The sequence below is a fragment of the Gouania willdenowi genome, chromosome 9 (assembly GCF_900634775.1).
Source record: "Gouania willdenowi chromosome 9, fGouWil2.1, whole genome shotgun sequence".
In the NCBI taxonomy this organism is placed as follows: Eukaryota; Metazoa; Chordata; class Actinopteri; order Blenniiformes; family Gobiesocidae; genus Gouania; species Gouania willdenowi.
The window spans coordinates 35,803,502-35,827,310 of record NC_041052.1 but is presented as its reverse complement, the minus strand read 5'-3'; the positions used below and the strand labels follow the sequence as shown (position 1 = coordinate 35,827,310).

Below are 23,809 nucleotides of genomic sequence, written 5' to 3'. Positions count from 1 at the left end.
AGGACTTCATGACCACAGATGTCAGAGCGACGGGTCTGTAGTCATTAAGTCCTGTGATCCTCAGCTTTTTAGGGACAGGAACGATGGTGGAGGCCTTAAAACAGGCTGGTACGGTGCATGTCTCCAGTGAGGTGTTAAAAATGTCTGTGAACACTGGAGACAGCTGATCAGCACAGTGCTTTAAGGTGGAAGGAGAGACAGAGTCCGGTCCACAAGCCTTACGGGGGTTTTGTCTCCTGAAAAGTCTATTTACATCTCTCTCTTTGATGGAGAAAGGTGTCTCTGTAGGAGGGGGGGAGGAGGGGGGGGAAGATAGGGGCGAGAGCCTCTGTAAGCAGCTGGGGTGAAACTGTAGCTTTGATGTGGGGGGTGAAGGTGTTGGAGTGAGGCTGGTCAGAGGTGTGCGGGGGGGGGGGGGGGTTGGAGTCAGGTCTGTCCCATTGTCTGTCAAATCTACAATAGAAGTTATTCAGACTGTTGGCCAGGCAGAGGTCGTTAGCAGCAGCAGGGGCTCTGGGCTTGTAGTTTGTAATTTGCCTGAGCCCTCTCCAGACAGAAGCCGAGTCATTCGCAGAGAACTGATGTTGTAACTTCTCTGAGTACAAACGTTTGGCTTTTCTCACCTCCTTTCCAAACGTGTACTTCGACTCTCTGTACCTGGCTCTGTCTCCACTCCTGAAAGCGACCTCTTTGTCTGCCCTCAGCCCACTGAGCTTCGCTGTGAACCAGGGTTTGTCATTGTTGTAACTCACCCTGGTCTTTGATGGAATGCAGCTGTCCTCACAGAAGCTGATGTAGGATGTCACAGCGTCTGTAAACTCCAGAGAACTGTTCGCAGACCTGAAAACATCCCAGTCAGTACAGTCCAAACACTCCTGGAGTTTCTCCACTGCTTCACTGATCCACTGTTTAGATTCCTTCACCACAGGTTTACAGAGCTTCAGCCTCTGTCTGTATGAAGGAATCAGGTGAACCATCAAATGGTCCGATAGGCCCAGTGCAGCACGGGAAACGGCGTGATAAGCACTGCTTAGTGTGGTGTAACAGTGATCCAGTGTCTTCTCCTCTCTGGTCGGACATTTAATTAATTGTCTATATTTGGGGAGCTGGTGTGAGAGGTCCCCTTTATTAAAGTCACCAAGCACAATGATAAAAGAGTCCGGGTAGGTCCGCTCCATGCACAGGATCTGGTCGGCGAGTGTGCGCTGTGCCTCGCACACATCAGCTGACGGTGGGATGTACACACCAACCAGGATGAATGAAGCGAACTCACGGGGAGAATAGAAGGGTTTGCTGTTGATAATAAAGGATTCCAGGTGAGGAGAGCAGTGCTGAAGGATCACTGTCACGTCGTTACACCAGTTGCTGTTCACATAAAAGCAGATTCCTCCACCTTTTCTCTTCCCGGTGAGCTCCGCGTCTCGGTCCGCTCTGTGAAGTTGGAAGCCGGCCAACTGCAGTGCAGAGTCCGGTACCGCTCCACACAGCCACGTTTCCGTGAAGCACAGAACAGAAGATGAGGAGAAGTCTCTGTTTCTACCCAACAGCAGCTGGAGTTCGTCCACTTTGTTACACAGTGAGCGCACGTTAGAGAGGAATATCCCCGGTAACGGTGCGCGTCGGCCGCGCTGGCGGAGGCGCACAAGCGCACCAGCTCTTTTTCCTCTCCTCCGGGGCTTCACTGCGTGAGCAAAGGTGAGCGCACCTTTGAGTAAAATGTCCAGTAAATCCACAGAGGAAGCGATGAAAGTGGGAAATAAATCTTTGGGGATTGCTGCCCTGACGTTCAAGAGCTCTTCTCTGGAATAAGAGCAGCCAGTTGCGGATTTTATGACAAAAACAAGACAAAAAAGTGCGCACCAACACACCACAGCAGCCATCCGTGACGCCATCTTGCCTTACATTGAATTAGCAACTTTTCTGTTTGAAAGGTAATTACTGCTGCTTTATTTACATTATGTTTGATTTGTAATTGTTACAAGAGAACTCTGGTGCATGTGTTGTTCATGCGCGCACAGCAGCCTGCTGTGGGCTGCTGTAAGTGACACTGTGTTGTTACTGCTGCTGAGGTGTTTGCACATTGAAAGAGAGAAGCACTGCAGTAATATGCTTTTAACAGAGCATGTTATATTACTGTGATGTTTCTGTCGAACTAATGTTAGCTTGTTAGCTCCTCTGAGGGAGGGTCTTTGGAAAGTTTGGAGGCAGGGCAAGAGAGCAGCGGGGAAGGAGGGGGAGAAAAGGATCTGAAAATCGCCTTTAACAAACTTAATCTAACTAAACATTGTCTGTCTGAAAGCCCCTATACAACAAAGCAAGATATAAACAGATTAACTTAAAACAGGTGATGTCTGCCAGGCTAGAGGCATGCTCCAGTGACATTAGTAGAGATTCCAGCATCAAAAACAGTCACAAACACAGAAAAATGAGTAGAGCAACTTGCAATTGAGGATTCATTCTTTAAAAATATGAAGAATTAAAATCCATAATTCAAACCAAAAACTACAATGTTGCTGCAGAAAAAGCAGGAAGGAAGGAACACAGGCAGGAAGCTGCCGACATTGTTAATGCCTAAAAGCGTGAGATTATTATATCCATGGGATGATAAACGGACAGCGCTCTGAACAGTTTCACTTATTTACAGCACACACATGTTTCTATTCAAGTAGTCTTCTTCCATTTATCACACACACAGTGGGATGAGAGCGCATTGTTTCATTTTTGTACTCGGTCAGATCTTCACTTCATAATCTGGTCCCGACCTGGTTAGGTGTTCAGCCTAAATTATCATGGTGATTTAGCCCCATAAGAAATTAACCAGCACAAATAAATCCTGGAAGTTAGTGCAATAAGAGGAAATCCAGCTTCATAATACAGGCCTCTAGGCTGTAAAATGTGTAAACAAAATTAAAAGTGAGAATAAATAATAAACATGCATCTAAAAGAGAAAAGAGTCCCACTCACCCTGTGGAGTCTTCAACACCAGGCTGGAGCTGAGCCAGCAGAGTGAGGATGGGGTAGAGCGACGGGCGGCCAAGGTGGGACATGGCTTCAGTGGAGGAACCACCGAGGTCTTCTGCTGCTTCCCTCAGCTCGGCCAGGAGGAAAGAGTGAAGCGCAGCATAGTGGAAGAAAAAAGCAGCGGGGGACATGGCGTGCTGGGCGGAGCCTCCCTCCTCACCGCTGGATCGCTGGCCAAGCATTCGAGAACACAACGAACCTGGAATGTTGATCTAGGTCAGTGCATATCAAACTTTTACTGTAGCACCCCCCTTTGAAGGAGGAAAAATATTCCATATCTAAAAATTATCCCTATTTTGTTAAATTGTTGTAAATCTGAACCCTATTCTGTATTATTATGAAGGAATTCAAAGGCATTCAGTTGCCTTTGGAACAAAAAACAGGTACATTTGCAATGTGACCCGTTTATGTGAATATGATAAGGTTTCATTTATTCAGACAACTTTTTTCAGGTCATTTACATTGATCTCCGGATATGTTTAAGCTGTCAGTTTTCCACAGAGGCGTCTGCTGATCGCTTCGATGTGTCATTATGAGTTAGGTGTGGGAGAGTGAAAATGTTCCCTCATCTCTGATGATGATGATGTTGTCTCCAACATCAACAGGGATGAGAGAACAAGAGATCAAAGTGCAATTCCTGAGAAAAGTTGTCTGAATAAATAAATCTTAACATAGTATTTAAAAAAAAAAGACAAAATCAACTTGCTGGAACTGTTTATTCAAATTTATGGGAAACAATAAATCCTTAAAATACAGCTAATGTTTTGAAAAAACTGCAATAAAATCAGGTGTTTTAAGCCGCGACAGTCACAAATTGGCCGCGTAATCCTGGAGGGACTGAATAATGAACAAAAATGAGGTTTCCCCTGTTTCCAATAGAAACAAACGCACATACAGAGTGAATTCAATACTTTGAATCCTTAGCAGTTACTTTAGATGTTATTTATTTGAACACAAACAGGCTTCAGGTTACATTTTGTTCACCAAGTAAACAGTAAAAGCATGAGAGTAACACTTTGTTCTTACTGTACAGTTGCAGAGCAGCGTTCCTCATGGCCCAGCAGGGAGAACTGAGCAAAGTGAGAGACAACACGGAAACATCCGGTGCAAATTGAAGGATGGCCACTCCTAAAGCTGACCCACGCACCAGAGTCTGTAGAGTGTGAACTGCACACACCTGGAAAACACACACTCACATTACTGGATTTGTAGCTAAAACACTAAGCCACATGTGTCAAACTCAAGGCCCGGGGGCCAAATCCGGCCCTTTAAAACATCCAAATCGACCCGCAGGGGGAAGTAAAAATAGGTGAGAAAACAGCGTTTACCAAATAATTTTTTTGTGGATATCTCGGAAAGGTTGCAAAAGGGCGTAAAATATCTGGCAAATTTCCAAAGGAAATTAAGCTCGAGAATGTTATCAATACTCAAAAAAAAAAAAAACCTTTTCACAGGATCTATTTCTTGAAATTAAGCAGAAATTGGGAGTCATTTTAAATAACTATCATATCCAAACATAAATATTGCCATCCATGCAAAATAATAAACTTAACATTTCAACAGATTTATTTCCAAGTAGAACTTTACAATTATTCAAATGTCTAAAATAACTGTAAGATTTGCTGGGGTTCACTGTTTACCCATGCTTGTACTGTATATCACAATGAAAGTTTTATATACTCTCAAATTGTTGAAACAAACCACATTTTTCCAAAATCCTGCTCAATCTTCAACTCAAAACTTCCCCAAATTAAATAAATATAGTCACTATTTGTCACCTTCTAATCTTGTCGGTGCCTTATATACTACATGGTTTTGGACCATAAAACCCCCTTTTTCTAAAAAAAGTAAGTTTATGGATTTGATTAAGTTTAAAACAAATTATGTATGAAGCTAATTACAGAACGCTGCCAAAAAATGTATTACAATTTATTTCAAGTAGACAGAGTATGATTTGAGGGGGGAATTGAACTTTGGAAAGAACAATCCGGACTACTTTGAAAAGCATGTGCATCTCAGTTTGTGGGATATCCAGTCTTAATATGAAACTTCAAAGTTGCAACAACATAAAGAATTAAAAAATGTTATAAGCAAAACTTATTAGATCAGTACAAGAACTAGAATCTGATAGGTAGGTGAACAAGTATAGGTAGCCTATTAATGCTTGTTTTTCTTTACATTTGTGTGTATTTATATACAGTATAAATATATATATATGTATACATGTATGCGTTTGCTCAAATAGTTTTATATGATTTATACATGGAAATGCAAAGTAGCACTACCGTTGATTTTGTTTGATTCCCCACCTCTGTGGCCCACTGGAGATCAAACGTATCCGTGTTTGGCCCCTGAACTAAAATGAGTGTGACAGCACACCTGTGGCAGGTCCAGTGTTTGGTCCCAGTTCTCGTTCAGAGGCATCCGAGCCGTTTTCAGTAAGGTTTGGATACTGTGAGCAAACAGAGGTCTGGCTTTGCTAGCCTCCTCCGCTGACACCACGCACAGAATGAGCATGGGTAACCCGGCAGCCCGACGGGTAACAGATGTGGAAGGAGGGCACTGGATGACCTGCAATCCCTGACAGGAGAGGAAACAGGACAAGAAAGGACAGGACCGTGCACTGTCAGACTCAGAATCAACCGAACAGATGTGAACAAACATGCTTGGACGCAGGGTTATATTCATAATTGCCTAATTGATAATTAATGACAATTATGGTGTCATTTTAATTGTAATTTAAAAAATATGTTGCTGTGATAATCATAATTCAATTGTAATTGAATTCACATAATTCACTTTGTAATTGCCATGAAAATTCTATAAAAATGGTCAATTGTAATTTAACGCAAAACTGGGGAACCATGTCACAGTTCTATGTACAGTTCTACACATATGTAGTTAACAATTATTAAAATATGTTTCATATCAAGCTTTCCCACATTTCACCATTTAAGAAAAAATGAAATCGAGGGGTATACCAACACCAAAAAGGCTCAGACGCCCACACCAAAAATATTAAAACCTATATTTTCATTGATTAGGAATCCTAACAAGGTAACCAATAGATACGAAAGAAATTAGTTGATAGATGTTTGTTATTAGTGTATTTTACAGCTGATTTAGGACCAGTTATCATAAGAGATGCTAACAGAAAGCTAACACATGAGGAAGGTTAACTTTTATTAGGTTATTTATTTCAGACTCAATAATTGTGATGAAATGTAATTGACTTTCTGAGGATAAATAACAATTGTAACTTAATTGTAATTGGAAAAAATGCTGGTCACCGTAATCGTAATTTAATTTTAATTGAACATGGATAATTGAAAACGTAATTGTAACTGAAAAATGTAATTGACCCCAACCCTGCTAGGAGGACACTCACTTGTTTCAGCATCTGAGCAGGAATGTTCCTGATCTCTGGATCGCTGCAGCTCAGTAAGGAGGCGCAGAACTTAGTGAAGCCGATGCAACATCCTTCTATTGACCCCTGGGGAGGAGACACCCTTTACATTGACACTGAACAAAAAAGGACGTTCAGATCCTTCATTCCTTTAAATTGTCTATGAACTCACCCAGTGTCGACATCTGAGAAGAATGTTCTTAAAAACTTCAGACGCTCTCAGTAGATCCTCTTTTGTAAGAAGGCACTTGGTCGATTGTTTGGACCCGATGAGAATTTTTTCAACCACAAAACCCAAAAAGATTCCAATTTCCTTGAAAATGAACAACAAATGAAGATAAAAAATACTGTTAAAGAAGTCTAATGAGTGGGAAGATGAGAATCATCCATTACAGCAGTGGTTCTCAACCTTTTCACACCGTGAGCCCCAAAATAAAGGTTCCAGAGAGCGGGAACCCCCACAGTACCTGAAGGTGGTTGAACACTGACATGAACATTCTAGAACTGTCATGTAGAAACAGGGCCATCTATAAGGGGGAATAAAGGGGAGAGCATTTTGGGGTCCCTCCATAAAATCAGCAAAATGATGGTTCATTGTTCTATGAATCTGTGAAACCACGTTTATTTATTTATCCAAATAATATCTACTGTTATCCAGGACGTTTATTATTATTTGTGTCATAGTATATAGTCATCATAATATGTAAATCCTTGCTGTAATCAGAAATAAAACTGGTTAAAAGTGACCAAAAATGGTGGAAAACGTGGTGAGATGAGATTTTTAAAAACGTCAATATAGGGGGGTTGGGGTAATTTAAAAAGTAGGAACAATTAGTTTAAACTGGCAAATAATGGGTTTGACAAATTGTGAATGTGGTTAAATTGGTAAAAAACAAGCATGAAATATGGTGAAAAGAGGTTAAAAGTGACAATAATGAGTCAACATATAAGACATTAGGTGGGAAAAGTGGTGGAAAGGGTTTATAAGTGCTAAAAATATATTGAAAGTAGAAAACATGTGAAGAAAAAGCATTGACATTTGATGGAGAAGTGGCAGAAATGTGAATAATGTCGCAAAAATGCATTAAAAAGAGCAAAAATATGGCAAGAAAAAGTGATGAAAACAGGTTAAAATACAGCAAGTTTCTTGAAGGCATCTAACAACCCCCTCCCAGTGTCTCGTAACCTCAAATAGGGTTCTGACCCCAAGGTTGAGAACCCCTGCATTACAGCACTACCTGCTACACCTGACATACTCTCTTATATGCAGAACTTCATTTGGGCCGGATCCTGCCGGAGTAAGATCCGCCACCTCCCAGATTTTGACTGGCACTTATTTGATTAGATCCAGCACCTCAATTAAAAAAAAAAAAAAAACACCTTTTCTGCCTTTAGGTGCTTTGATTACATTTGTATAAGTAATACATTTGGACAGCTGTGTCTTTTATTGAGTTTAAATCACTGGAAATTTCATTGTAAACACAAAATTGAATGTAGCCACGCCCCCACGCTACGGCTCAAGGGTGATTTTGCGCAAAAATATTTTCTCTGTCAGCTTAGAAGATGGTAGAAAATGGCCCCAAAAAAAAAGACATTTAGTTTGAAAGAGTTTTTTTAAGCCAATAAGTGAAACTAAGCCTGATGTTTAGAAGTCCAAGCTTGTTTCTGTGGAAATTGCGGAACAGTAGCAGTTAGCATAGCGAGTAGCAACACCTGTAGCGATGATGCTAATGCAGGAGAACCTGCCTCCAACTGAAAGGACACAGGAGGAGAACTGTCCAGGGGACATGAGGAGACCTCAGGGTGGACTCAAGATGAGCTGCTACTCTTGGCTTTTGAAAGGCAAGGCAGGCCTTGGCTGTGAAATATGTTAAAAAGTTGGGAGGATACAAAGTTCTCCATTGCTAATTGACAAAAAAAAGTTAAGCACGTATATTATTTTCATTTTCTGCTGTGCTGCTGATTCATTAGAGGAGTTATGGCCTCATGTTATGGGTGTAAAAGTTTGTAAATATTTTGTATTTGTGGGTTTTTGTGTTCTGAAAGTTTAGTGACCTTTGTGGCTAAATTAGCGCTGTTGTAGTTGCTAAAACATGGCAGATTTGTGCAGCAGATGGGCAATTGTCCGTGCTTTTTGAACGCTGATTCATCATTCTTTTATTAAACAATTAGGCTAATTGGTTGTTCGCGTTATATTAATGAATCCTTTAGTTAGCAAAAGACGCTTTTAAAAAATGTATTCCTTGACATTTTTGTCTCTCTCTTACTGCCAGAACAACACCCGGCATTTGTTCCAAGACGGGATGATTTACAAATGAAGCACTGCTTATACGTCTTTCATTTCATTAAACTTGGTCAAATTAACTGATTACACATCTTTTTCAAGGAGGATTCATGTAGAAACTTTCATAAATTCACAGTAAGAATGAAGTAAAAACACTTCTATGTATCCGTCTATGGGACTCCAAAACCCACAATGCAATGCACCAAACTTTTCCGAAAATGTCAATAAGAGTGGCAATTTTTCAAGCAAATGATCTTTGATTTATTGATCTATGAGGCCTACATTGTGTTTTTATCTGATACAAAAACCCTCCCTAGCTGCTTTAAGGCAGAAGTCTGTAAACTTTTACCAGGGAGGCCAGAGTCCTGCAGGTTTCAGATTAAAGCCCTGCTTTGAATGTGATAATACATTTGACATGTGGGACAGCAGGTCTTTGGGATCTGACATGGCAGAAACTGATTAAAAATGATTTGGATTTACTTTGAGGGAAACCCAGCAACACGTGAGAACGAGGCTGTGCTCCTCAGACAGCAGGACACACTCGTCTCCATCTGCAGATTCTTCATTGATCAGAGAGCTGATGGCGTTTCCCATCTCACAAAAAGAAGGTGGAGCAGCTACAGCAAAAGAGGGGGAGGTCAGTGCTGTGAGGAGCGACACATGAATAAATCTGTGATGTGTCTGCAGAGAAAACCGTTACCCATGTCTGTGCTGCAAGTATCCCTGTCTCCATAGAGAACACCAAGCAGCAGCTGAGAGATGTTCTCCAGCAGGAGGAGCATCTCAGACAGCAGACTCTGGTCCAGAGGGCTGTGTGCACTGTAGGATGTTACAGGTAAGCACCTCTGAAGGGCACTAAGAACACCTGGAACCATAAGAAAAAATGAACCTGGAGAATTAAAACCATGTTTAAAAGCTCTATGTTTTCCTAAAGCTGCTGGATGTGATCCCTAACAAATTGTTAATGTATTTCATCCAAAAGTTGTTCTCCACCACTACTGAGGGGCAGTGTGACCCCAAAAATTCTGTCAAAGGGACAATTCTGGTGTTTTCACATAATTAAAGTTGTGCCAAAACAATGGCAGATGTTAATATTTTGGCTTTCCACAGAAAAACCAGAATATGAATGAAATTTACCGTCAAACTGTCCTACTTTTCTGGTGAAGAAACACAAGATACAATCTACGAGATTCCCAATCCCACAATGCAAAGCTTGGAACTTTAACAAAGTTCAAGTCACATGACCATTTGTCAACAAATCCAATGACATTCCATGTCATTTCAACAAATGGCCCACGCACTCAAAATTCTGAATTTTTTATTAACTGTTTTACCAAATTTTTAGTTTGATCGGATGTGAATGTGTCGATTTTTGTGTCTTTTTTATTCCATTTTCAGTTTCCAATATCTCAGGAACTACACCACATAGGAAACTGAAATTTGGTATAGTAATACAGCTCCACCTACTCTATCAGAAAATACAAAAAATATTTGCTCTACAGCTTAATGATTATTACTATGAATTAAAACAGAGATCAGATTTTTTCGTACATTACCACATGCAGTTATGGGCCAATTAATATAGTAAAAAAAAATTTTTTTTCCGATTTCAAGAGACTGTCACCCAAGAACCAATGCATATTCTGTACAGTATGTGACTAATCATTATTGATTTGAACAGTCTATGTACATAGCTCTAAGCTGATCAAATTACAGGGAGCTGAAGCATATGCTAAGTTGTTTACTGAAAGACCAAACATGTTCCAGACCCAAACCCCAACAAATCTTTTTTCCAATTTTCAGGAGCTGGCATGTCCACCAGATAGGATGTATAGCAGATGTTTTTATATAATCAGAGAGAGTACGTGGCGCTGTATTATTATCCCAAATTTTAGTTTCCTATGTGATGTAGTTCCTGGGATATTGGAAGCTGAAAATGGAAGAAAAATAAGGAAAAATCTACACATACCCCCCTCACTAAATTGACCTTCTTAAAAAATATTCATCTGATCAAACTAATAATTTACAGTGTTCCTATTGAATAATCACGAAACAACAGGTGAACAGAATTTATTTAAACCAAAGTGAGTGGGATGTCTTGTAAATTTGTGATAGTGATAAAAAACAAACTTGCGAGCAGCACTTCAACCTTTGTTATTTGTTTGTGAGTAAAATATATGAACCTATATCTATATCTATGTTATAAAGAAATGCTAGTTATCATCCCCAGCAGCTTTAAGCTAAAGGTGTGAAATCCCACCATGTATAGGTTTGGTTCTGGCAGCCAACATCATGTCTGCCTTGGCCATCAGGTAATGCTCCTCCAGCTCCTTCACCAGGGCTCCGATCACACCAAAGGCCTTCGTTTTATCCTGATCCCAGACAGATGATTCACACTTCAGCACAACGTTCTCTTTCTGCTCCTGTGATCTTCAAAACATGTTAAAACATCAGTTATTTTAGTCCTTATTTCCAGCATGGATACATCTTTAATGCAGAGCCAGGCTTACTTCTGAAGGAGAACCTTTGTCATGATCGCTCCCATCTGAGCGTCCTGGACCCGTGGGCTGCAGAGAAGCTTTTTGCTTCTCGCGTGCAACACATTGGACACGTCCTCGGGTATAGTTGGAAAAAACCTCACCAATAACCCCGCTGAGAGGTCACGAATCTAAAGAAAAAGGACAGTGAAGAGGAGTAACAGCAGGAACAATGACTGCAGACGAGAACACATCACATAAAAAAGGACAAAAAAAAAAAAAAAAAAAAAAATGTTAATGATGAAATTTATGAAGAAGATGAGAATGTTTGACAAGGGAAGAAACGAGGTTTGATGTAAAATTATCTGTGTTCAAATCAGGGGACGGATCTGGATAAGCATAATGCTTTTTTCCGTCGCCCTTTCCGGCATGCAAAAGGACAAAAAAAATAAATAAATAAATAAAAAAATAATGTGATTCTGCTCTGAATGTCAAAATGAATTTCTGTGATTGCAACCATGTCGGAAATGAACTGAATAAATAAATAAAATAAATAAATAAAAGAAGCAAACATTATTACTGAAAATAACAATCATATAAAGCAGTGGGTCTCAACCTTTTCGGCTCATGACCCCAAAATAAAGGTTCCAGAAATCGGGGACCCCCAATGTAGCTGAAGGTGGTTGAACACAGACATGAACATTGAAAAACAGTCATGTAAAGACAGGGCCATCTATAAGGGGGAATAAAGGGGAGAGATTTTTGGGGTCCATCCATAAAATCAGCAAAATGATGGTCCATTGTTCTATGAATCTGTGATAACCACATTTATTTATTAATCCAAATAATATCCACTGTTATCCAGGAAGTGTATTATTATTTATGCACCCTTGTACAGTATATAGTCATCTTAAAGATGTAAATCATTGTTTTAATCGGTAATAAAATGGGTTAAAAGTGACCAAAAATGGTGGAAATAGTGGTGAAATTCTTTTGGGAGTTGCAAATTAGAGTCACCAAAAACAGACAGAAAAGGTGGTAAAAAGGGTTCAAAGTGTCAATATTGCCTTAAAAGTAGACAAAAAAGTAGGAACAATTAGATTAAACAGGCAAAAATAAGCATGAAATATGGTGAAAAGAGGTTAAAAAGACAATAATGGGTCAACATATGAGACATTGGGTGGGAAAGTGGCAGAAAGGGTTTATAAGTGCTCAAAAGGTCTTGAAAGTGGAAAAATACGCAGAAACATGAGAAGTGTCAGAAAAGAAAGTAATGTAGCAAAAATGCATTACAAGAAGCAAAAATATGACAAGAACAAGTGATGAAAATAGGTTAAAATAAGGCAAGTTTGGTGTAGTTACAGAAAAAATGTAAAAACAAGCAAAAATGCACTAAAAGTGTAGTTTGTTAAAGGCATCTGGTGACCCCATCCCAGTGTCTCGGGGTCCCCAAGGTTGAGAACCACTGATGTGAACAACAGGAGAATGTGAGTTGGGATAGGGTGGCTGCACCTCATTCGTAGAATCTTCTAACATGGTGATGAGGACCAGCTGTTTCCCTCTGCAGAAAAAGTCCCACTGTCCTCTTTGTTTGGCAAAGTTGATGAGAGAGCTGATATTAGCTGCAAGAAAGAAGGTAAAATCCTACCAACACTGAGAAAAAACTCTAATGTATGGGCAAGATATGAGCTTTTTCTTGTCCTAACTCACCTGGCGGCTGGCCCTTTTTTCTGTCGGGGCTCCAGGTGTCCGTGCATGTCTCCAGCACAGCAGATAGTAAGAGCAGCGCGGTCTTCTTCCTCTGATAGTTGTGGCCTGGAGTCAGACTGCTGAAGGAAAGCTGACTCAACCATTCTACAAACTCTTTGTGACAAAAAAAACAAAAACCAAAGTAAAAGGAAGTTATTCAGGTCATGTTGATGCTGGTAGCTTAGTTATGGCAGCAGGATTTGAAGACTCCCAGACTCCCATTTAGTCTGTTTTAGATCTGAAGAAGCCTCTTTAATGAGAGGTGAAACATCAAGCTAAACTTCAAGTCCAGTTGCCGTAAATAAATTACAGAACCAACTTATCCAGGGCGGTATTTCCTCAAAGTGTTCTTAGTAGAACCAGGCCTACGGTTTAAACCTGGTTTACCCAAACCATCTGTGACCATGCTGGATTTTTCCATTTCATCAAACTCTTCTCAGCTTGAAGCTCACTGCGTTAGCCAAAGCCAGCTGTCAATGTGTACGCCTTCAAAAGACCAATGAGATCGATCACAGATTTAATGATGAGATCAGAACATGCAGGCACATGTGCTGCAGCTTTTACTCTGAATAAAGAGCCAATAGTAGCCAATACTGAGACCAACAGGACGTGACATCATCTGTTACTCAGTAGTGAGCGACAAGCTAAAGAAAAAGAGAACAAAAGGACGGACACGTTTCAAATGTCTCTTGGGGTTTCAACATTTTAAAAGTAGTAATGAGTTAAAGTGGGTGTTATTTAGTCAGTTTATCAAAGAAAACAACTGATCATGTGAGTTTGATGAGTTTACTGTGCTTTTTAAACACGTGTCAGCGTTTTAAAAAGATGTTGCAGTAACTCACAATTAAATAATATGTAATTTATGACTTGTTAATGTTTGATGAATAGTTTCTGGAACTCAGCACTAAACATTAATTTCAAATGAACGGAGGAAGCAGCGGTGCTGTGTGGGCTGCTGGATGTGACGCTGCGCTGCTGGATCCATCTACCTCCCACGTGCACTGATCACCTCCCCATAAAGCGATGTTCCCGGTCGCTGAACAGTCTCTCCCTCACAGTATATGAAGAGCTTTCTGATTATGAATCGCTGTATCCTAAATGTGCTTTATATAAGTGCGTCTGCAGCCTGGTCAGGACCGGGTTTGCGTTACCGATAGTGTTACTATGGCAACTAAGGTGTTTTTGTTTTGATGAAACGGTCGATCCAGTTAGAATCCGGTTTAACTGAGTCAGACTCTTGAGTTAAACCTGAAAATAACCCTGAGTTGGTTTTGATGAAATTCCCCCCTGCTCTTTTCTTAACAAAGTGTCCACAGACACATTTTCTAAACAAAAACAAAACCACTGCATCCATCTATTCATTCATATTTACCAGTTCCCTGCTTCACAGTTTCCTGGCCTTTCTCTGATAGCACCTCATCTTCTCTCCTTTTGGTTTTCCATTCTCTGATGTGCGTCAAGCAGCCGTCCCGAATACGAACCAGAAACTTCTTCACTCCGGCCTGAAAATGTTGACGAAAAGGCGAAGACTCACAGTTCATGTTCTGTGGGATGAAGCTCCTCATTGTTTCAATCTCCTCTGTGGTCGGAGGCTCTTTGGTCTTTGGGGAACAGCAGAGCAGATTGAGCGCCGCCAGCCGGACTTTGTCATCAGCAGACATAAGAGCCAGCTGGAAGGTTCTCCGGATTGTGTCAACCTGAGGAGCGAAGAGGGAGCATCCAGTCACAGCTCGATAAGAGCTGAGGATGCAGGCCCAGGCATGGAGGCTTCCTGGGACACACGGGTCCAAAGACGTCAGCAGGAGATCCATGGCTGTGGGGAAGACTTGGAAGGTGATGGGCAGTAAGTAGGTGGAGCTGTTGTTTTGAAGAAGAGCTACATTTGATGTCAGAGCTTTGTGGAGGACAGACTTCCAGTATCGAGCCCACTCATTGGTCAGATCCAGCTCAGAGTAGGACGTATGAGGTCCTTCACAGAGTTCTCGTCTCTGTTGCTGGATGAAGCATTTGTAAAGCTCTGCTGCACATGGAGACAGGTGGTTGGTGGAGAAGCAGTGGAGCAGGTGAGTTGGTGTTTCCGTGTACTGATCCAGAACCTGCTTGATCACATCAAATCACACATGCAGTTAGAAATGAAAACCAGCGTCACTGTTGAAACACTGGGTTTCTTCTCACCCTGTGAGCTCCCAGGTGTGGCACCAGAACAAAGAGTAAACGATATTTAGCTTTGGATTCCCATGACAGCATCATTATTCTCTGAAGCAGATTTTCATGAAAGCCGTCCTGTGTGTCTCCAAACTGGTTGCAGTCCATCTCATGGACGTCCAGCAGCAGCAGAAAGGCAGAGCGAACGTGTTCTGACACACCTTCCACCTGCAGAGCCACAGACATCATTAATCAAAGATGGATAAGACCTCCTGAACACACGAATACTTCCATAGTGAAGTCAGAGAAAAACGTCCAAGAGAATCATCTAGACTGCAGACTCTGTGGGCCTGTACTATGAAGCTGGATAAGAATATGTCTGATGTCTCTCTGTTAGCGGGCTTCACCTAACCAAACATTCTCTGTCAGTGAGCAGCTGTACTACGAAGCTGGATAAGTATATCAACACATTCACTTAAGTGAGGTGATTTCAGCCAGAATACGTGCGTGCTTCTCTGACAGAGGTGGAGATCACAAGTTATCATGGAGATCTAGCACGGTAAAGGTGCTTTCACATCGAACGTGACTGAAGTGACTGAAGCAACGCAATTACATTAAAATCAATGTAAATAACGCAACCTCAAGTTATTTCCCCTAAAGCGACGTGACGTGTGTAATTTGAGCGATGAGGTCGCGCTCATCCTTGTCGCTCAAAGTTGCAAAATTTGAACTTTTTAAGCAACAAATCCCTCGTCCTTCACTGTCTGTAGAGCGGAGGCTGCAGCCCCTCCCTGCTCCCTCCCACTTTAGTGCAGACGGCTGCAGCGGAGGCTGTACGGCTTCCTCAATTTATCGCGGCAAAATTAAAGCAGTTAACTTCTGGAAAACCACAGTAACGAATGATCATGACACATTCTGAGTGAACTCATCCTTTAATATCTCCGTAAGTTGATCATTTAAACCGTAAAAGCGGAGCAAGAAGGAAAAGAAGTGATCACCCCTCTCTCTCTTTCTCTCTACCCTGTCACCGGCTCAACGCACGCACGCACGCACGCACGCACACGCACACGCACACGCACACGCACACGCACACACACACACACACACACACACACACACACACACACACACACACACACACACACACACACACACACTTACTTCCCTGGTGATCACGTCACTGGAGCGATGAAGTGATGGCGTGACCATAAAGCACCACTATGTGCAAGCGACACATCAGGGGCGATGGAAGCTACTGTAGCGTTGCGGTCGCGTTCGGTGTGAACGTACCTTAAGATGTTAGCCAGCATCGTAGTACAGCACACACCCAATAAATCCTGGAAGTTAGTGTGATAAGAGGAAATCCAGTTTCGTAGTACAGGCCCTTTATATTAAGTGCAGGGATGGGGAACTCTTATCGCAGCAAGGGCCACAAAAATGATCTAAGAGCCATATTATCACCAGCATTAATATTGTGTGTTTTACTTGTACAGTATATATTTTTTCTTTCATTTTTGTATATTCTTGTTATGATTTTGTATGTTTTCGGTTCATTTGGTTTATTTTTGTTGTCTTTTTGTGTATTTTTCTTTAATGTATGTTTTTGGAGTCATTTTTACCATAGTTTAGCAAATTATTGGAGTCATTCTGTTGGTTTTTGAAGTAATTTTTTGGATTTAAAGTGTCATCGTGTGTATTTTTCAGTCAATTGGTGTATTTTTGTTGTTGTTTTTTTTATATTTTTGGAGTAATTTTGTGTATTATTATTGTAGTTTTGTGTATTGTTGGCATCATTTTGTGTGTCTTGTAGTCGTAGTTTGTCCTTTTTGCCATTTTGTGGGTTTTTAAAGTATTCTATTCTTTTGTCATTGTGTGTATTCTGTCATTTTGTGTATCTTTATTTTGGTTATTGTACCACAGTCATTTTGTGTTTAACAGCCATTATGCTTGTTCTTTTTGTCATTTTGTATGCTTTTTTAAGTAATTCTTTTGTGAATATACTGTAGGTCGTCATTGTGGGTATTATTTTGTCATTTTGTGTTTTTTTGTTGTTTTTTGTATCTTTTTGCAGTCATTTTCTGCATTTTTATTGTAGTTTCTTATATTATTGGGGTGTGTGTGTTTTGTAGTCATTTTAGGTTGTTCTTTTTGTCATTTTGCACATTTACCTTGGGGGCACACAAAATTAGATAGAGGGCCCCTGGGCCGACAGTTACCCATGTCTGGCTTGGTGCAGCCAGGATTGCCAACAGGCCCTGACTTTCAGTCATGGCATGAAGTTTTGTAAACAGCACGCTTCATTGGGTGGCACTAGAATAGAGCTGATAGTCAATAGTTTTGAATCATTAGCCACATATTTCCAATCAAAACAATAGATCTACTCTGACTTCTTTATTTAAAACCTACAAAACAGTAATGTATTTGTCACTTTTTTTTGAGAAGGAAAACAATCACAATTTGACACACAATTAACACCAATCCAAAACCTAAACACTTGACGTATTTGAGGTGGGATTGATCATGTGACTCACTGGGCTTTCTGCATTCGTCCAGATAATGTGAAGAAGCTGCTGCTGCAGGCTGCCGTTATCCGCCATCAGACCAACACTTTTCATCCTCCAGAAATCAGGCAGACATTCTTTAACTTTCTTCATCCACAACGTTAACACTGCAACAGCACGCTTAATTAACGATGGGTCGTCCTTTAAACACGTGAAAAATAAACACCTGTCACTCACCTTCAAACGCCAAACAGTGAACATTCTGCTTCTTCTCACACAACGCACAGAGCAGGGGGAACAAACCTGTCAGCAGTAAACAGGCCTAAGGGCAAAGATAAACTGGGTTTATTAATGAGCGCTAACAAGAAAACGTCACGCGCTTCTCTAACATGCCCGTGTCAAACTCATAACCTGGGGACCAAATCCGGCCTTTGGGAGCATCCAATTCGGCCCGCAGGATAAAGTAAAAATGACAGAAAACAAGAATACTTGTGTAAATGAAACTCAACAATATTTGCAGGGGTTCACAGTTTTCTCTGTGCTTATATTGCATAATTGCAGGCATTTTTAATGTTAAACTGTAGAAAAAACTCAAAATTCTTTCAAAATACTCCTCAAATTACGACACATTTCCCTTGATTAAATAGAACTTGGTCACAAAATCTAGGAAATTTAAAGTGAAGATTATTTTGAGACTGATATCTATCACTTATTGCTTGGATATGGTCAGTTTCTTACTTATTTTGTATTTTTTGTATATGTAGAAGTGCAAACTAGGGCACAATAACTTGTTTTCCCGCATAAAATCTGATCTGTGGCCCACTTGAGATCAAACTGCAGCGTATTTGGCCCCTGAACTAAAATGAGTTTGACGGCCCTGCTCTAACAGATTTCTGCTGAATGACCTGGTTGTTATGTTGCTGCGAGCTGAGCAGGATGTGAGGTGGACAGCATGTGAGGAGGCCTCTGCTCACAGCCAGCTGCTCCACCCCGTCCTTCTCCGTAGGGTCACACTGTACCCGCAGAGCACCAACACTCAGCAGCCAGGGCTCTGAAAACAAACACAGGCCAGAACTCAATCACAACAATCAGCTGCAGAACCTGAGCACGGGAATATTTAAAGGAACCAAGCACAACAATCAGTACAAGTAAGTCATACATAAAATACTCAAGTACAAGTAAAAAGTAGCTCAATTAAATAGTGCTCAAAGTAAAAGCTACTAGTTACTTTCACCCACTCATGCTTATCGTTGGTAATAAATCTTGCCACGGTTCCCTTGCATACAGTAAACATCTCGTGTATAAACTTAAAAAGTAAGTGACCAAATCTTAATTTATGTTCCACAAAGGCATCTGTATAAAATAAAATTATATTCTAAATAAAATAACAACAATGAGTTCAATGCAAAATAAAGACATTCTCAGACTCTAAGTATCGCTAAATTTATGAACTCTAAAACTGAGAAAATAACCAGCATTAAATGCTGTTTTGCAGTGCAATACATTGATAGGGGTTGGATTAAATAAGTATTTCTTCTTCCCACTCTCTTTTGAGCAGACATTATTACAACTATAAGTGTACATGGATCTTTTCTATTATTTTGTACATCTCTGATTGTTTTTCTCTGTTGGGTTTCCTTGTACACAAAGGGAGTACTGTATGTTACAATTATAGATTACCTCTTATTGCGGTCGTCCAAAAGAGAATGATAATCATCTCTTGTTTGCACATCTTCATTATTTATAGCAGAGTAGACGTTGGCAATACTGGAGGCCCCAAAGTAAATGCACAAAATGTCTCCAGAAACACACAAAATGACAGAAAAAACCCACAATTTTTTTCCAGCAACACTTAAGATGACTACTAATACAGAAAAAACTAAATAAAACTGAAGAATGTACAAAATTACTCCAAAATGTACAACATTAACAGCAAAAACACACAAGATGATGGAAAAATACACAAATTTACTCCAACACACAAGACAACCATTAATACTGTATATAAGAAACAAACAAAACAAAACTGAAAAATGTACAAAATGACTACAAAAAACCCAAAATGGCAACAAAAACATACAAGATGATAACAGAAATACACGAAAGGCCTATGTTCTAAAGTGAGATTACCTCTTGTCGCGTTGACTTCCGGGATTTATTCATTTATGTGTGCTGGACTACGAAGCTCGCTAATGTCTTACGGAGCTAAATCACCATGGCAACTTATGCTGAACGACTCGCCTGGTTGAGAGTAGGTTTTTCTCTGGCTAGGATCTGAGCGAGTGCTAACGTCACGCCTCCTGACCAATGAGATCTCTTAGAAAACAAGCTGTCCAATAAACGGTGATGTGTGAACACGTCACTGTATGGATTTGATCTGACAGGAGAGAGAATATTTAGACATCGATGCAATCCTTCATTTACCGATGATGGAAACCTTTAGGAAATACAGAGGTTTACATCTGATGAACTGATAAAGTTAAATCAATACAATAAGTCAGCTGATAAAGTCTGCGTGCATCGGGCGCTTTCACGCCAACAAATAAATTAATTAGTTAATTCATGTATTCTGTGGTGATCCAAAGAGCCTCAGTCCTTTAGATAATAAAACATGTAAATATATTCCACCTTATGATGTAGGCTGATCTGTATGAACGCAGCATCAGAGCCACGGACAAGTTAAAAAGAGAAGAGAAAGTGAAACTTATTCTTCGTTTATGATCTCACTAATTTCAATATTGTTAACACTCATCAATCCCTGCATTAATTACTTTCTGCAGCAACAGTGGTGTTTTTGGTCTGAATTATGTATTTTAATTCTTCATATTTTTAAAGAATTATTCCTCATTTGTGACGTTCTACAGTTCCTCCGTGTGATTGGTCTGACGCTGTAATATCCACCTCCGTCACTAGAGCGCGCCGTTAACCAGACTGAAATCCACATGCTTTACCTCAGCCTGTTGTGATCTAGATTCGTAAAACAGCTTCTCTCTGATGGACAATGTATGGTTAATTGAAGCCCGCTGACGGAGATTAATCCAGGATATAATTATCTAAATTCGTAGCATTGGCCCAAAGAGTTTTTTTGTTCCTTTTCTGTTTTGTTTTCTTGTCCCTGCTCGAAAAAAACTAATAAATGAAATGAAATGAAAAATGATCTGATTGGTCGGCTATGATGTTTATGTTTATTTGTTATGTTTATTCATGAAGATCCCCATTAGCCACAGCAAAAGCTGCTGCTATTCTTCCTGGGATCCATAGAAAAATACAAAATATACAATTACAGAAAGATAAACAAAGATCAATAATACATAACCTGAACAACGGTTATCAACATTATTATTATGTAATGTACAAGTAATATAAAAATATGGCTCGGTGTATCTAACAGTCAAGATACTACAATCCCATTAATAAAATAAGCATCAAATTTTCTTAGGCATTATAAAAACATCCATTTGATTGTTGTCTGGTCAATTCATTTTTTGAAGTTTCCCAATATCTGTTGATCATTTTAAAACAAAAAATAATAATTTCCTCAGTAACGGTTGGGTGTAGAAATGTAGCAAATTACTCTACTTCTTTTGAAACGTACTTAAACACAAGTAAAATGACTGATTTAGAAATATACTCACAAAATTACAAGTACCCATAAAAGCAACACAATTACAGTAACGTGAGTACATGTAATCTGTTACTTTCACCTCTGATTATTTGCTTGTGATCCTTTGTTTTGATGATGTTTACTCACCTGCGTGCGACACCTGAAGCAGACTCCAGGCTGCGGCTCCTCCAGCTCCAGTATCTGGTGCTGTGCTGACCAGCATGGAGACGGCAGTGCCCGCCAGAAGACGAGCGTCCCTGCTGCAGCACTGTGAATTAAAGACCAAGAACTGAAAATGAGAAAGAAAGCTTGCTTCCACTTTGGGTCATTCCATGTCATTTCGACAAATGGATCATTGTACTTTGGTAAATGGTAAATGGACTTGATTTTATATAGCGCTTTATCCCCACACTGAAACAGTCTCAAAGCGCTTTACATATCAGCTCATTCACCCAATCACTCTCACATTCACACACCAGTGGGACAGGACTGCCATGCAAGGCGCTAGTCGACCACTGGGAGCAACTTAGGGTTCAGTGTCTTGCCCAAGGACACTTCGACACATAGTCAGGTACTGGGATCAAACCCCCAACCTCTCGATCAGAAGACGACCCACGACCACCTGAGCCACGGTCGCCCTTTGATCAAAAAAATTCTGAAATGTTTGACCAATTGTTCCATGATTATTCAATAGGCACTCTGTAACTTTGTAGTTTTATAGGATAAAATAAATGTTTTTCTATTGGGTTTTTATATTTTCTTATGTTTTACTGTTTATTAAACAATTGCATCAGAAAAACATCTATTTTTGAAAACATTAATAATTATGAACACATTTCTCCTGTTCAAAATTTTTTTACTAGTGCATTATTAATCAAAAGGTATTCATTCTATCAAATGTAAAATACACAGAATGCCATTTGAATTATTAATTAATTAACAACGAATACAAAAATATCAGAAAAATGAAAAACCACAACAAAAATACACAAAACGTCTACCAAATTAGACAAAAACAACCAAAATACACAAAGATTACTCCTAAACATGTGTAATTACAAGAAATATGCAAAATTACTAAGAGAAAACTACAGAAAAACACACAAAAAGATTACAAAATATGAAAACAAAAATATCAGAAAAATGAAAAACATGTGAAATTACGAAAAGTATGAAAAAATTACTAATTAAAACCCATAGAAAACTACAGAAAAACACATAAAGGGATAACAAAATACAAAAAACACACAAAACGTCTACCAAATTAAAAAAATATACAAAACAACTAAAGCAAATAAAATAAAGAAAAACAACAGAAATACACAAAAAATACTCCAAAACATGTATAATTAAAACAGAACGCAAAATTACTCGTAAAAAACATAGAAAACCACAGAAAAACACACTAAAGGATAACAAAATACGAAAAACAACAAATATATCAGAAAAAAAAAATCACAACAAAAATACATGTTGCTAATTATAAAAAAATTACTAATAAAAACCCACAGAAAACTGCAGAAAAACACACAAAATAATAATAAAAAAAAAAATGAAAATTCATCCAATTCAACAAAACATTTATAAAGTGCCAATTGAATTACAAAGAAACACTTAGTAAAAATGTTTTGTTTTTTTTTAACACCAAACGTGCACTGGGATGTCCTGAAACTGTGTTGAAATAACATAATGGAATGACCTATTTATGACTTTGAATGAATGAAGGATCCAGAAACCTGTCCCAGTATGATGTCCATAAGAGCCTGCAGGATGCTCTGCACTGCTGGGTCTCTGTGGTCAGGGTCCCACACCAGAAGAGCCACACGGGAGGACAACAGCTGAAACATCTGCAAACACACCTGCACACACACACTAAATCAGCTCACACAGAACCAATGATGTAATGATGATGAATGAGAAGTTGAGCCTTTGTGCACCTTAACAGCGATGTAACACATGGGTCCATCTCTCAGGGATTCTTGTTGCAGTAGAACTGGGAACATCTCGGACACTTTATTCAGCAGGGACGCGAGTGATTCTCGCAGCACCTCACGACCAGCAGCGCTGTCCTCCAGAAACACACAGACTGGATGTTGGAGAAAAACGGACGTTTAAAATTCTCATTCATTTGTGATATAAAGTGGTAAAGCTGATTCAGCACAAACCTCTCTGCAAATCCTCAAGGGACAAGATCTAGAAGAGAGAAAAAGGTTTTAATTGTAATTGTGTGTTAGTCAACATTGTTTATAAAAACATGAGTGTTGACATGCTTTAAGCCAGGGGTTCTCAACCTTGGGGTCAGGACCCCATTTGGGGTCGTGAGACACTGGGAGGGGGTCACCAGATGCCTTTAAGAAAGAGAATATTTTTTTAATAATTTGATCCCATTTTTGCTTATTTAGCATCTTTTTCTGCAGCTACACCAAACTTTACATATTTTATCCTATTTTCATCACTTTTTCTTTCCATATTTTTGCTCCTTTTAATGATATTTTTGCTACATTACTCCCATTTCTGCCACTTTTCCATTAAATTTCAATTCATTTTTTGCACATTTTTTTCACTTTCAAGGCATTTTCGGCACTTCTAAACCCTTTCACCATTTTTCACACCTAATGTCGC

At 39.6% G+C, this 23,809-nt stretch overlaps 1 protein-coding gene across 1 annotated transcript in view; it reads right to left on the bottom strand.

Annotated features, from left to right (window-relative positions):
• Positions 1-23,809, bottom strand: part of LOC114470111 (thyroid adenoma-associated protein homolog) — a 39,818-nt gene that overhangs the window by 12,963 nt on the left and 3,046 nt on the right. Inside the window, exons 4-23 of the mRNA XM_028458124.1 lie at positions 23,353-23,380; positions 23,125-23,273; positions 22,924-23,046; positions 21,335-21,455; positions 18,489-18,634; positions 17,821-17,905; positions 17,614-17,750; positions 15,113-15,310; positions 14,310-15,033; positions 12,899-13,051; positions 12,701-12,810; positions 11,222-11,379; positions 10,972-11,141; positions 9,412-9,576; positions 9,192-9,328; positions 6,600-6,740; positions 6,410-6,514; positions 5,401-5,601; positions 4,048-4,198; positions 2,965-3,220 (exon numbers count right to left, since the gene is read on the bottom strand). Of these exons, the coding sequence (XP_028313925.1) occupies positions 2,965-3,220; positions 4,048-4,198; positions 5,401-5,601; positions 6,410-6,514; positions 6,600-6,740; positions 9,192-9,328; positions 9,412-9,576; positions 10,972-11,141; positions 11,222-11,379; positions 12,701-12,810; positions 12,899-13,051; positions 14,310-15,033; positions 15,113-15,310; positions 17,614-17,750; positions 17,821-17,905; positions 18,489-18,634; positions 21,335-21,455; positions 22,924-23,046; positions 23,125-23,273; positions 23,353-23,380 (3,458 nt within the window). The remainder of the gene's footprint in view (positions 1-2,964; positions 3,221-4,047; positions 4,199-5,400; positions 5,602-6,409; positions 6,515-6,599; positions 6,741-9,191; positions 9,329-9,411; positions 9,577-10,971; positions 11,142-11,221; positions 11,380-12,700; positions 12,811-12,898; positions 13,052-14,309; positions 15,034-15,112; positions 15,311-17,613; positions 17,751-17,820; positions 17,906-18,488; positions 18,635-21,334; positions 21,456-22,923; positions 23,047-23,124; positions 23,274-23,352; positions 23,381-23,809) is intronic.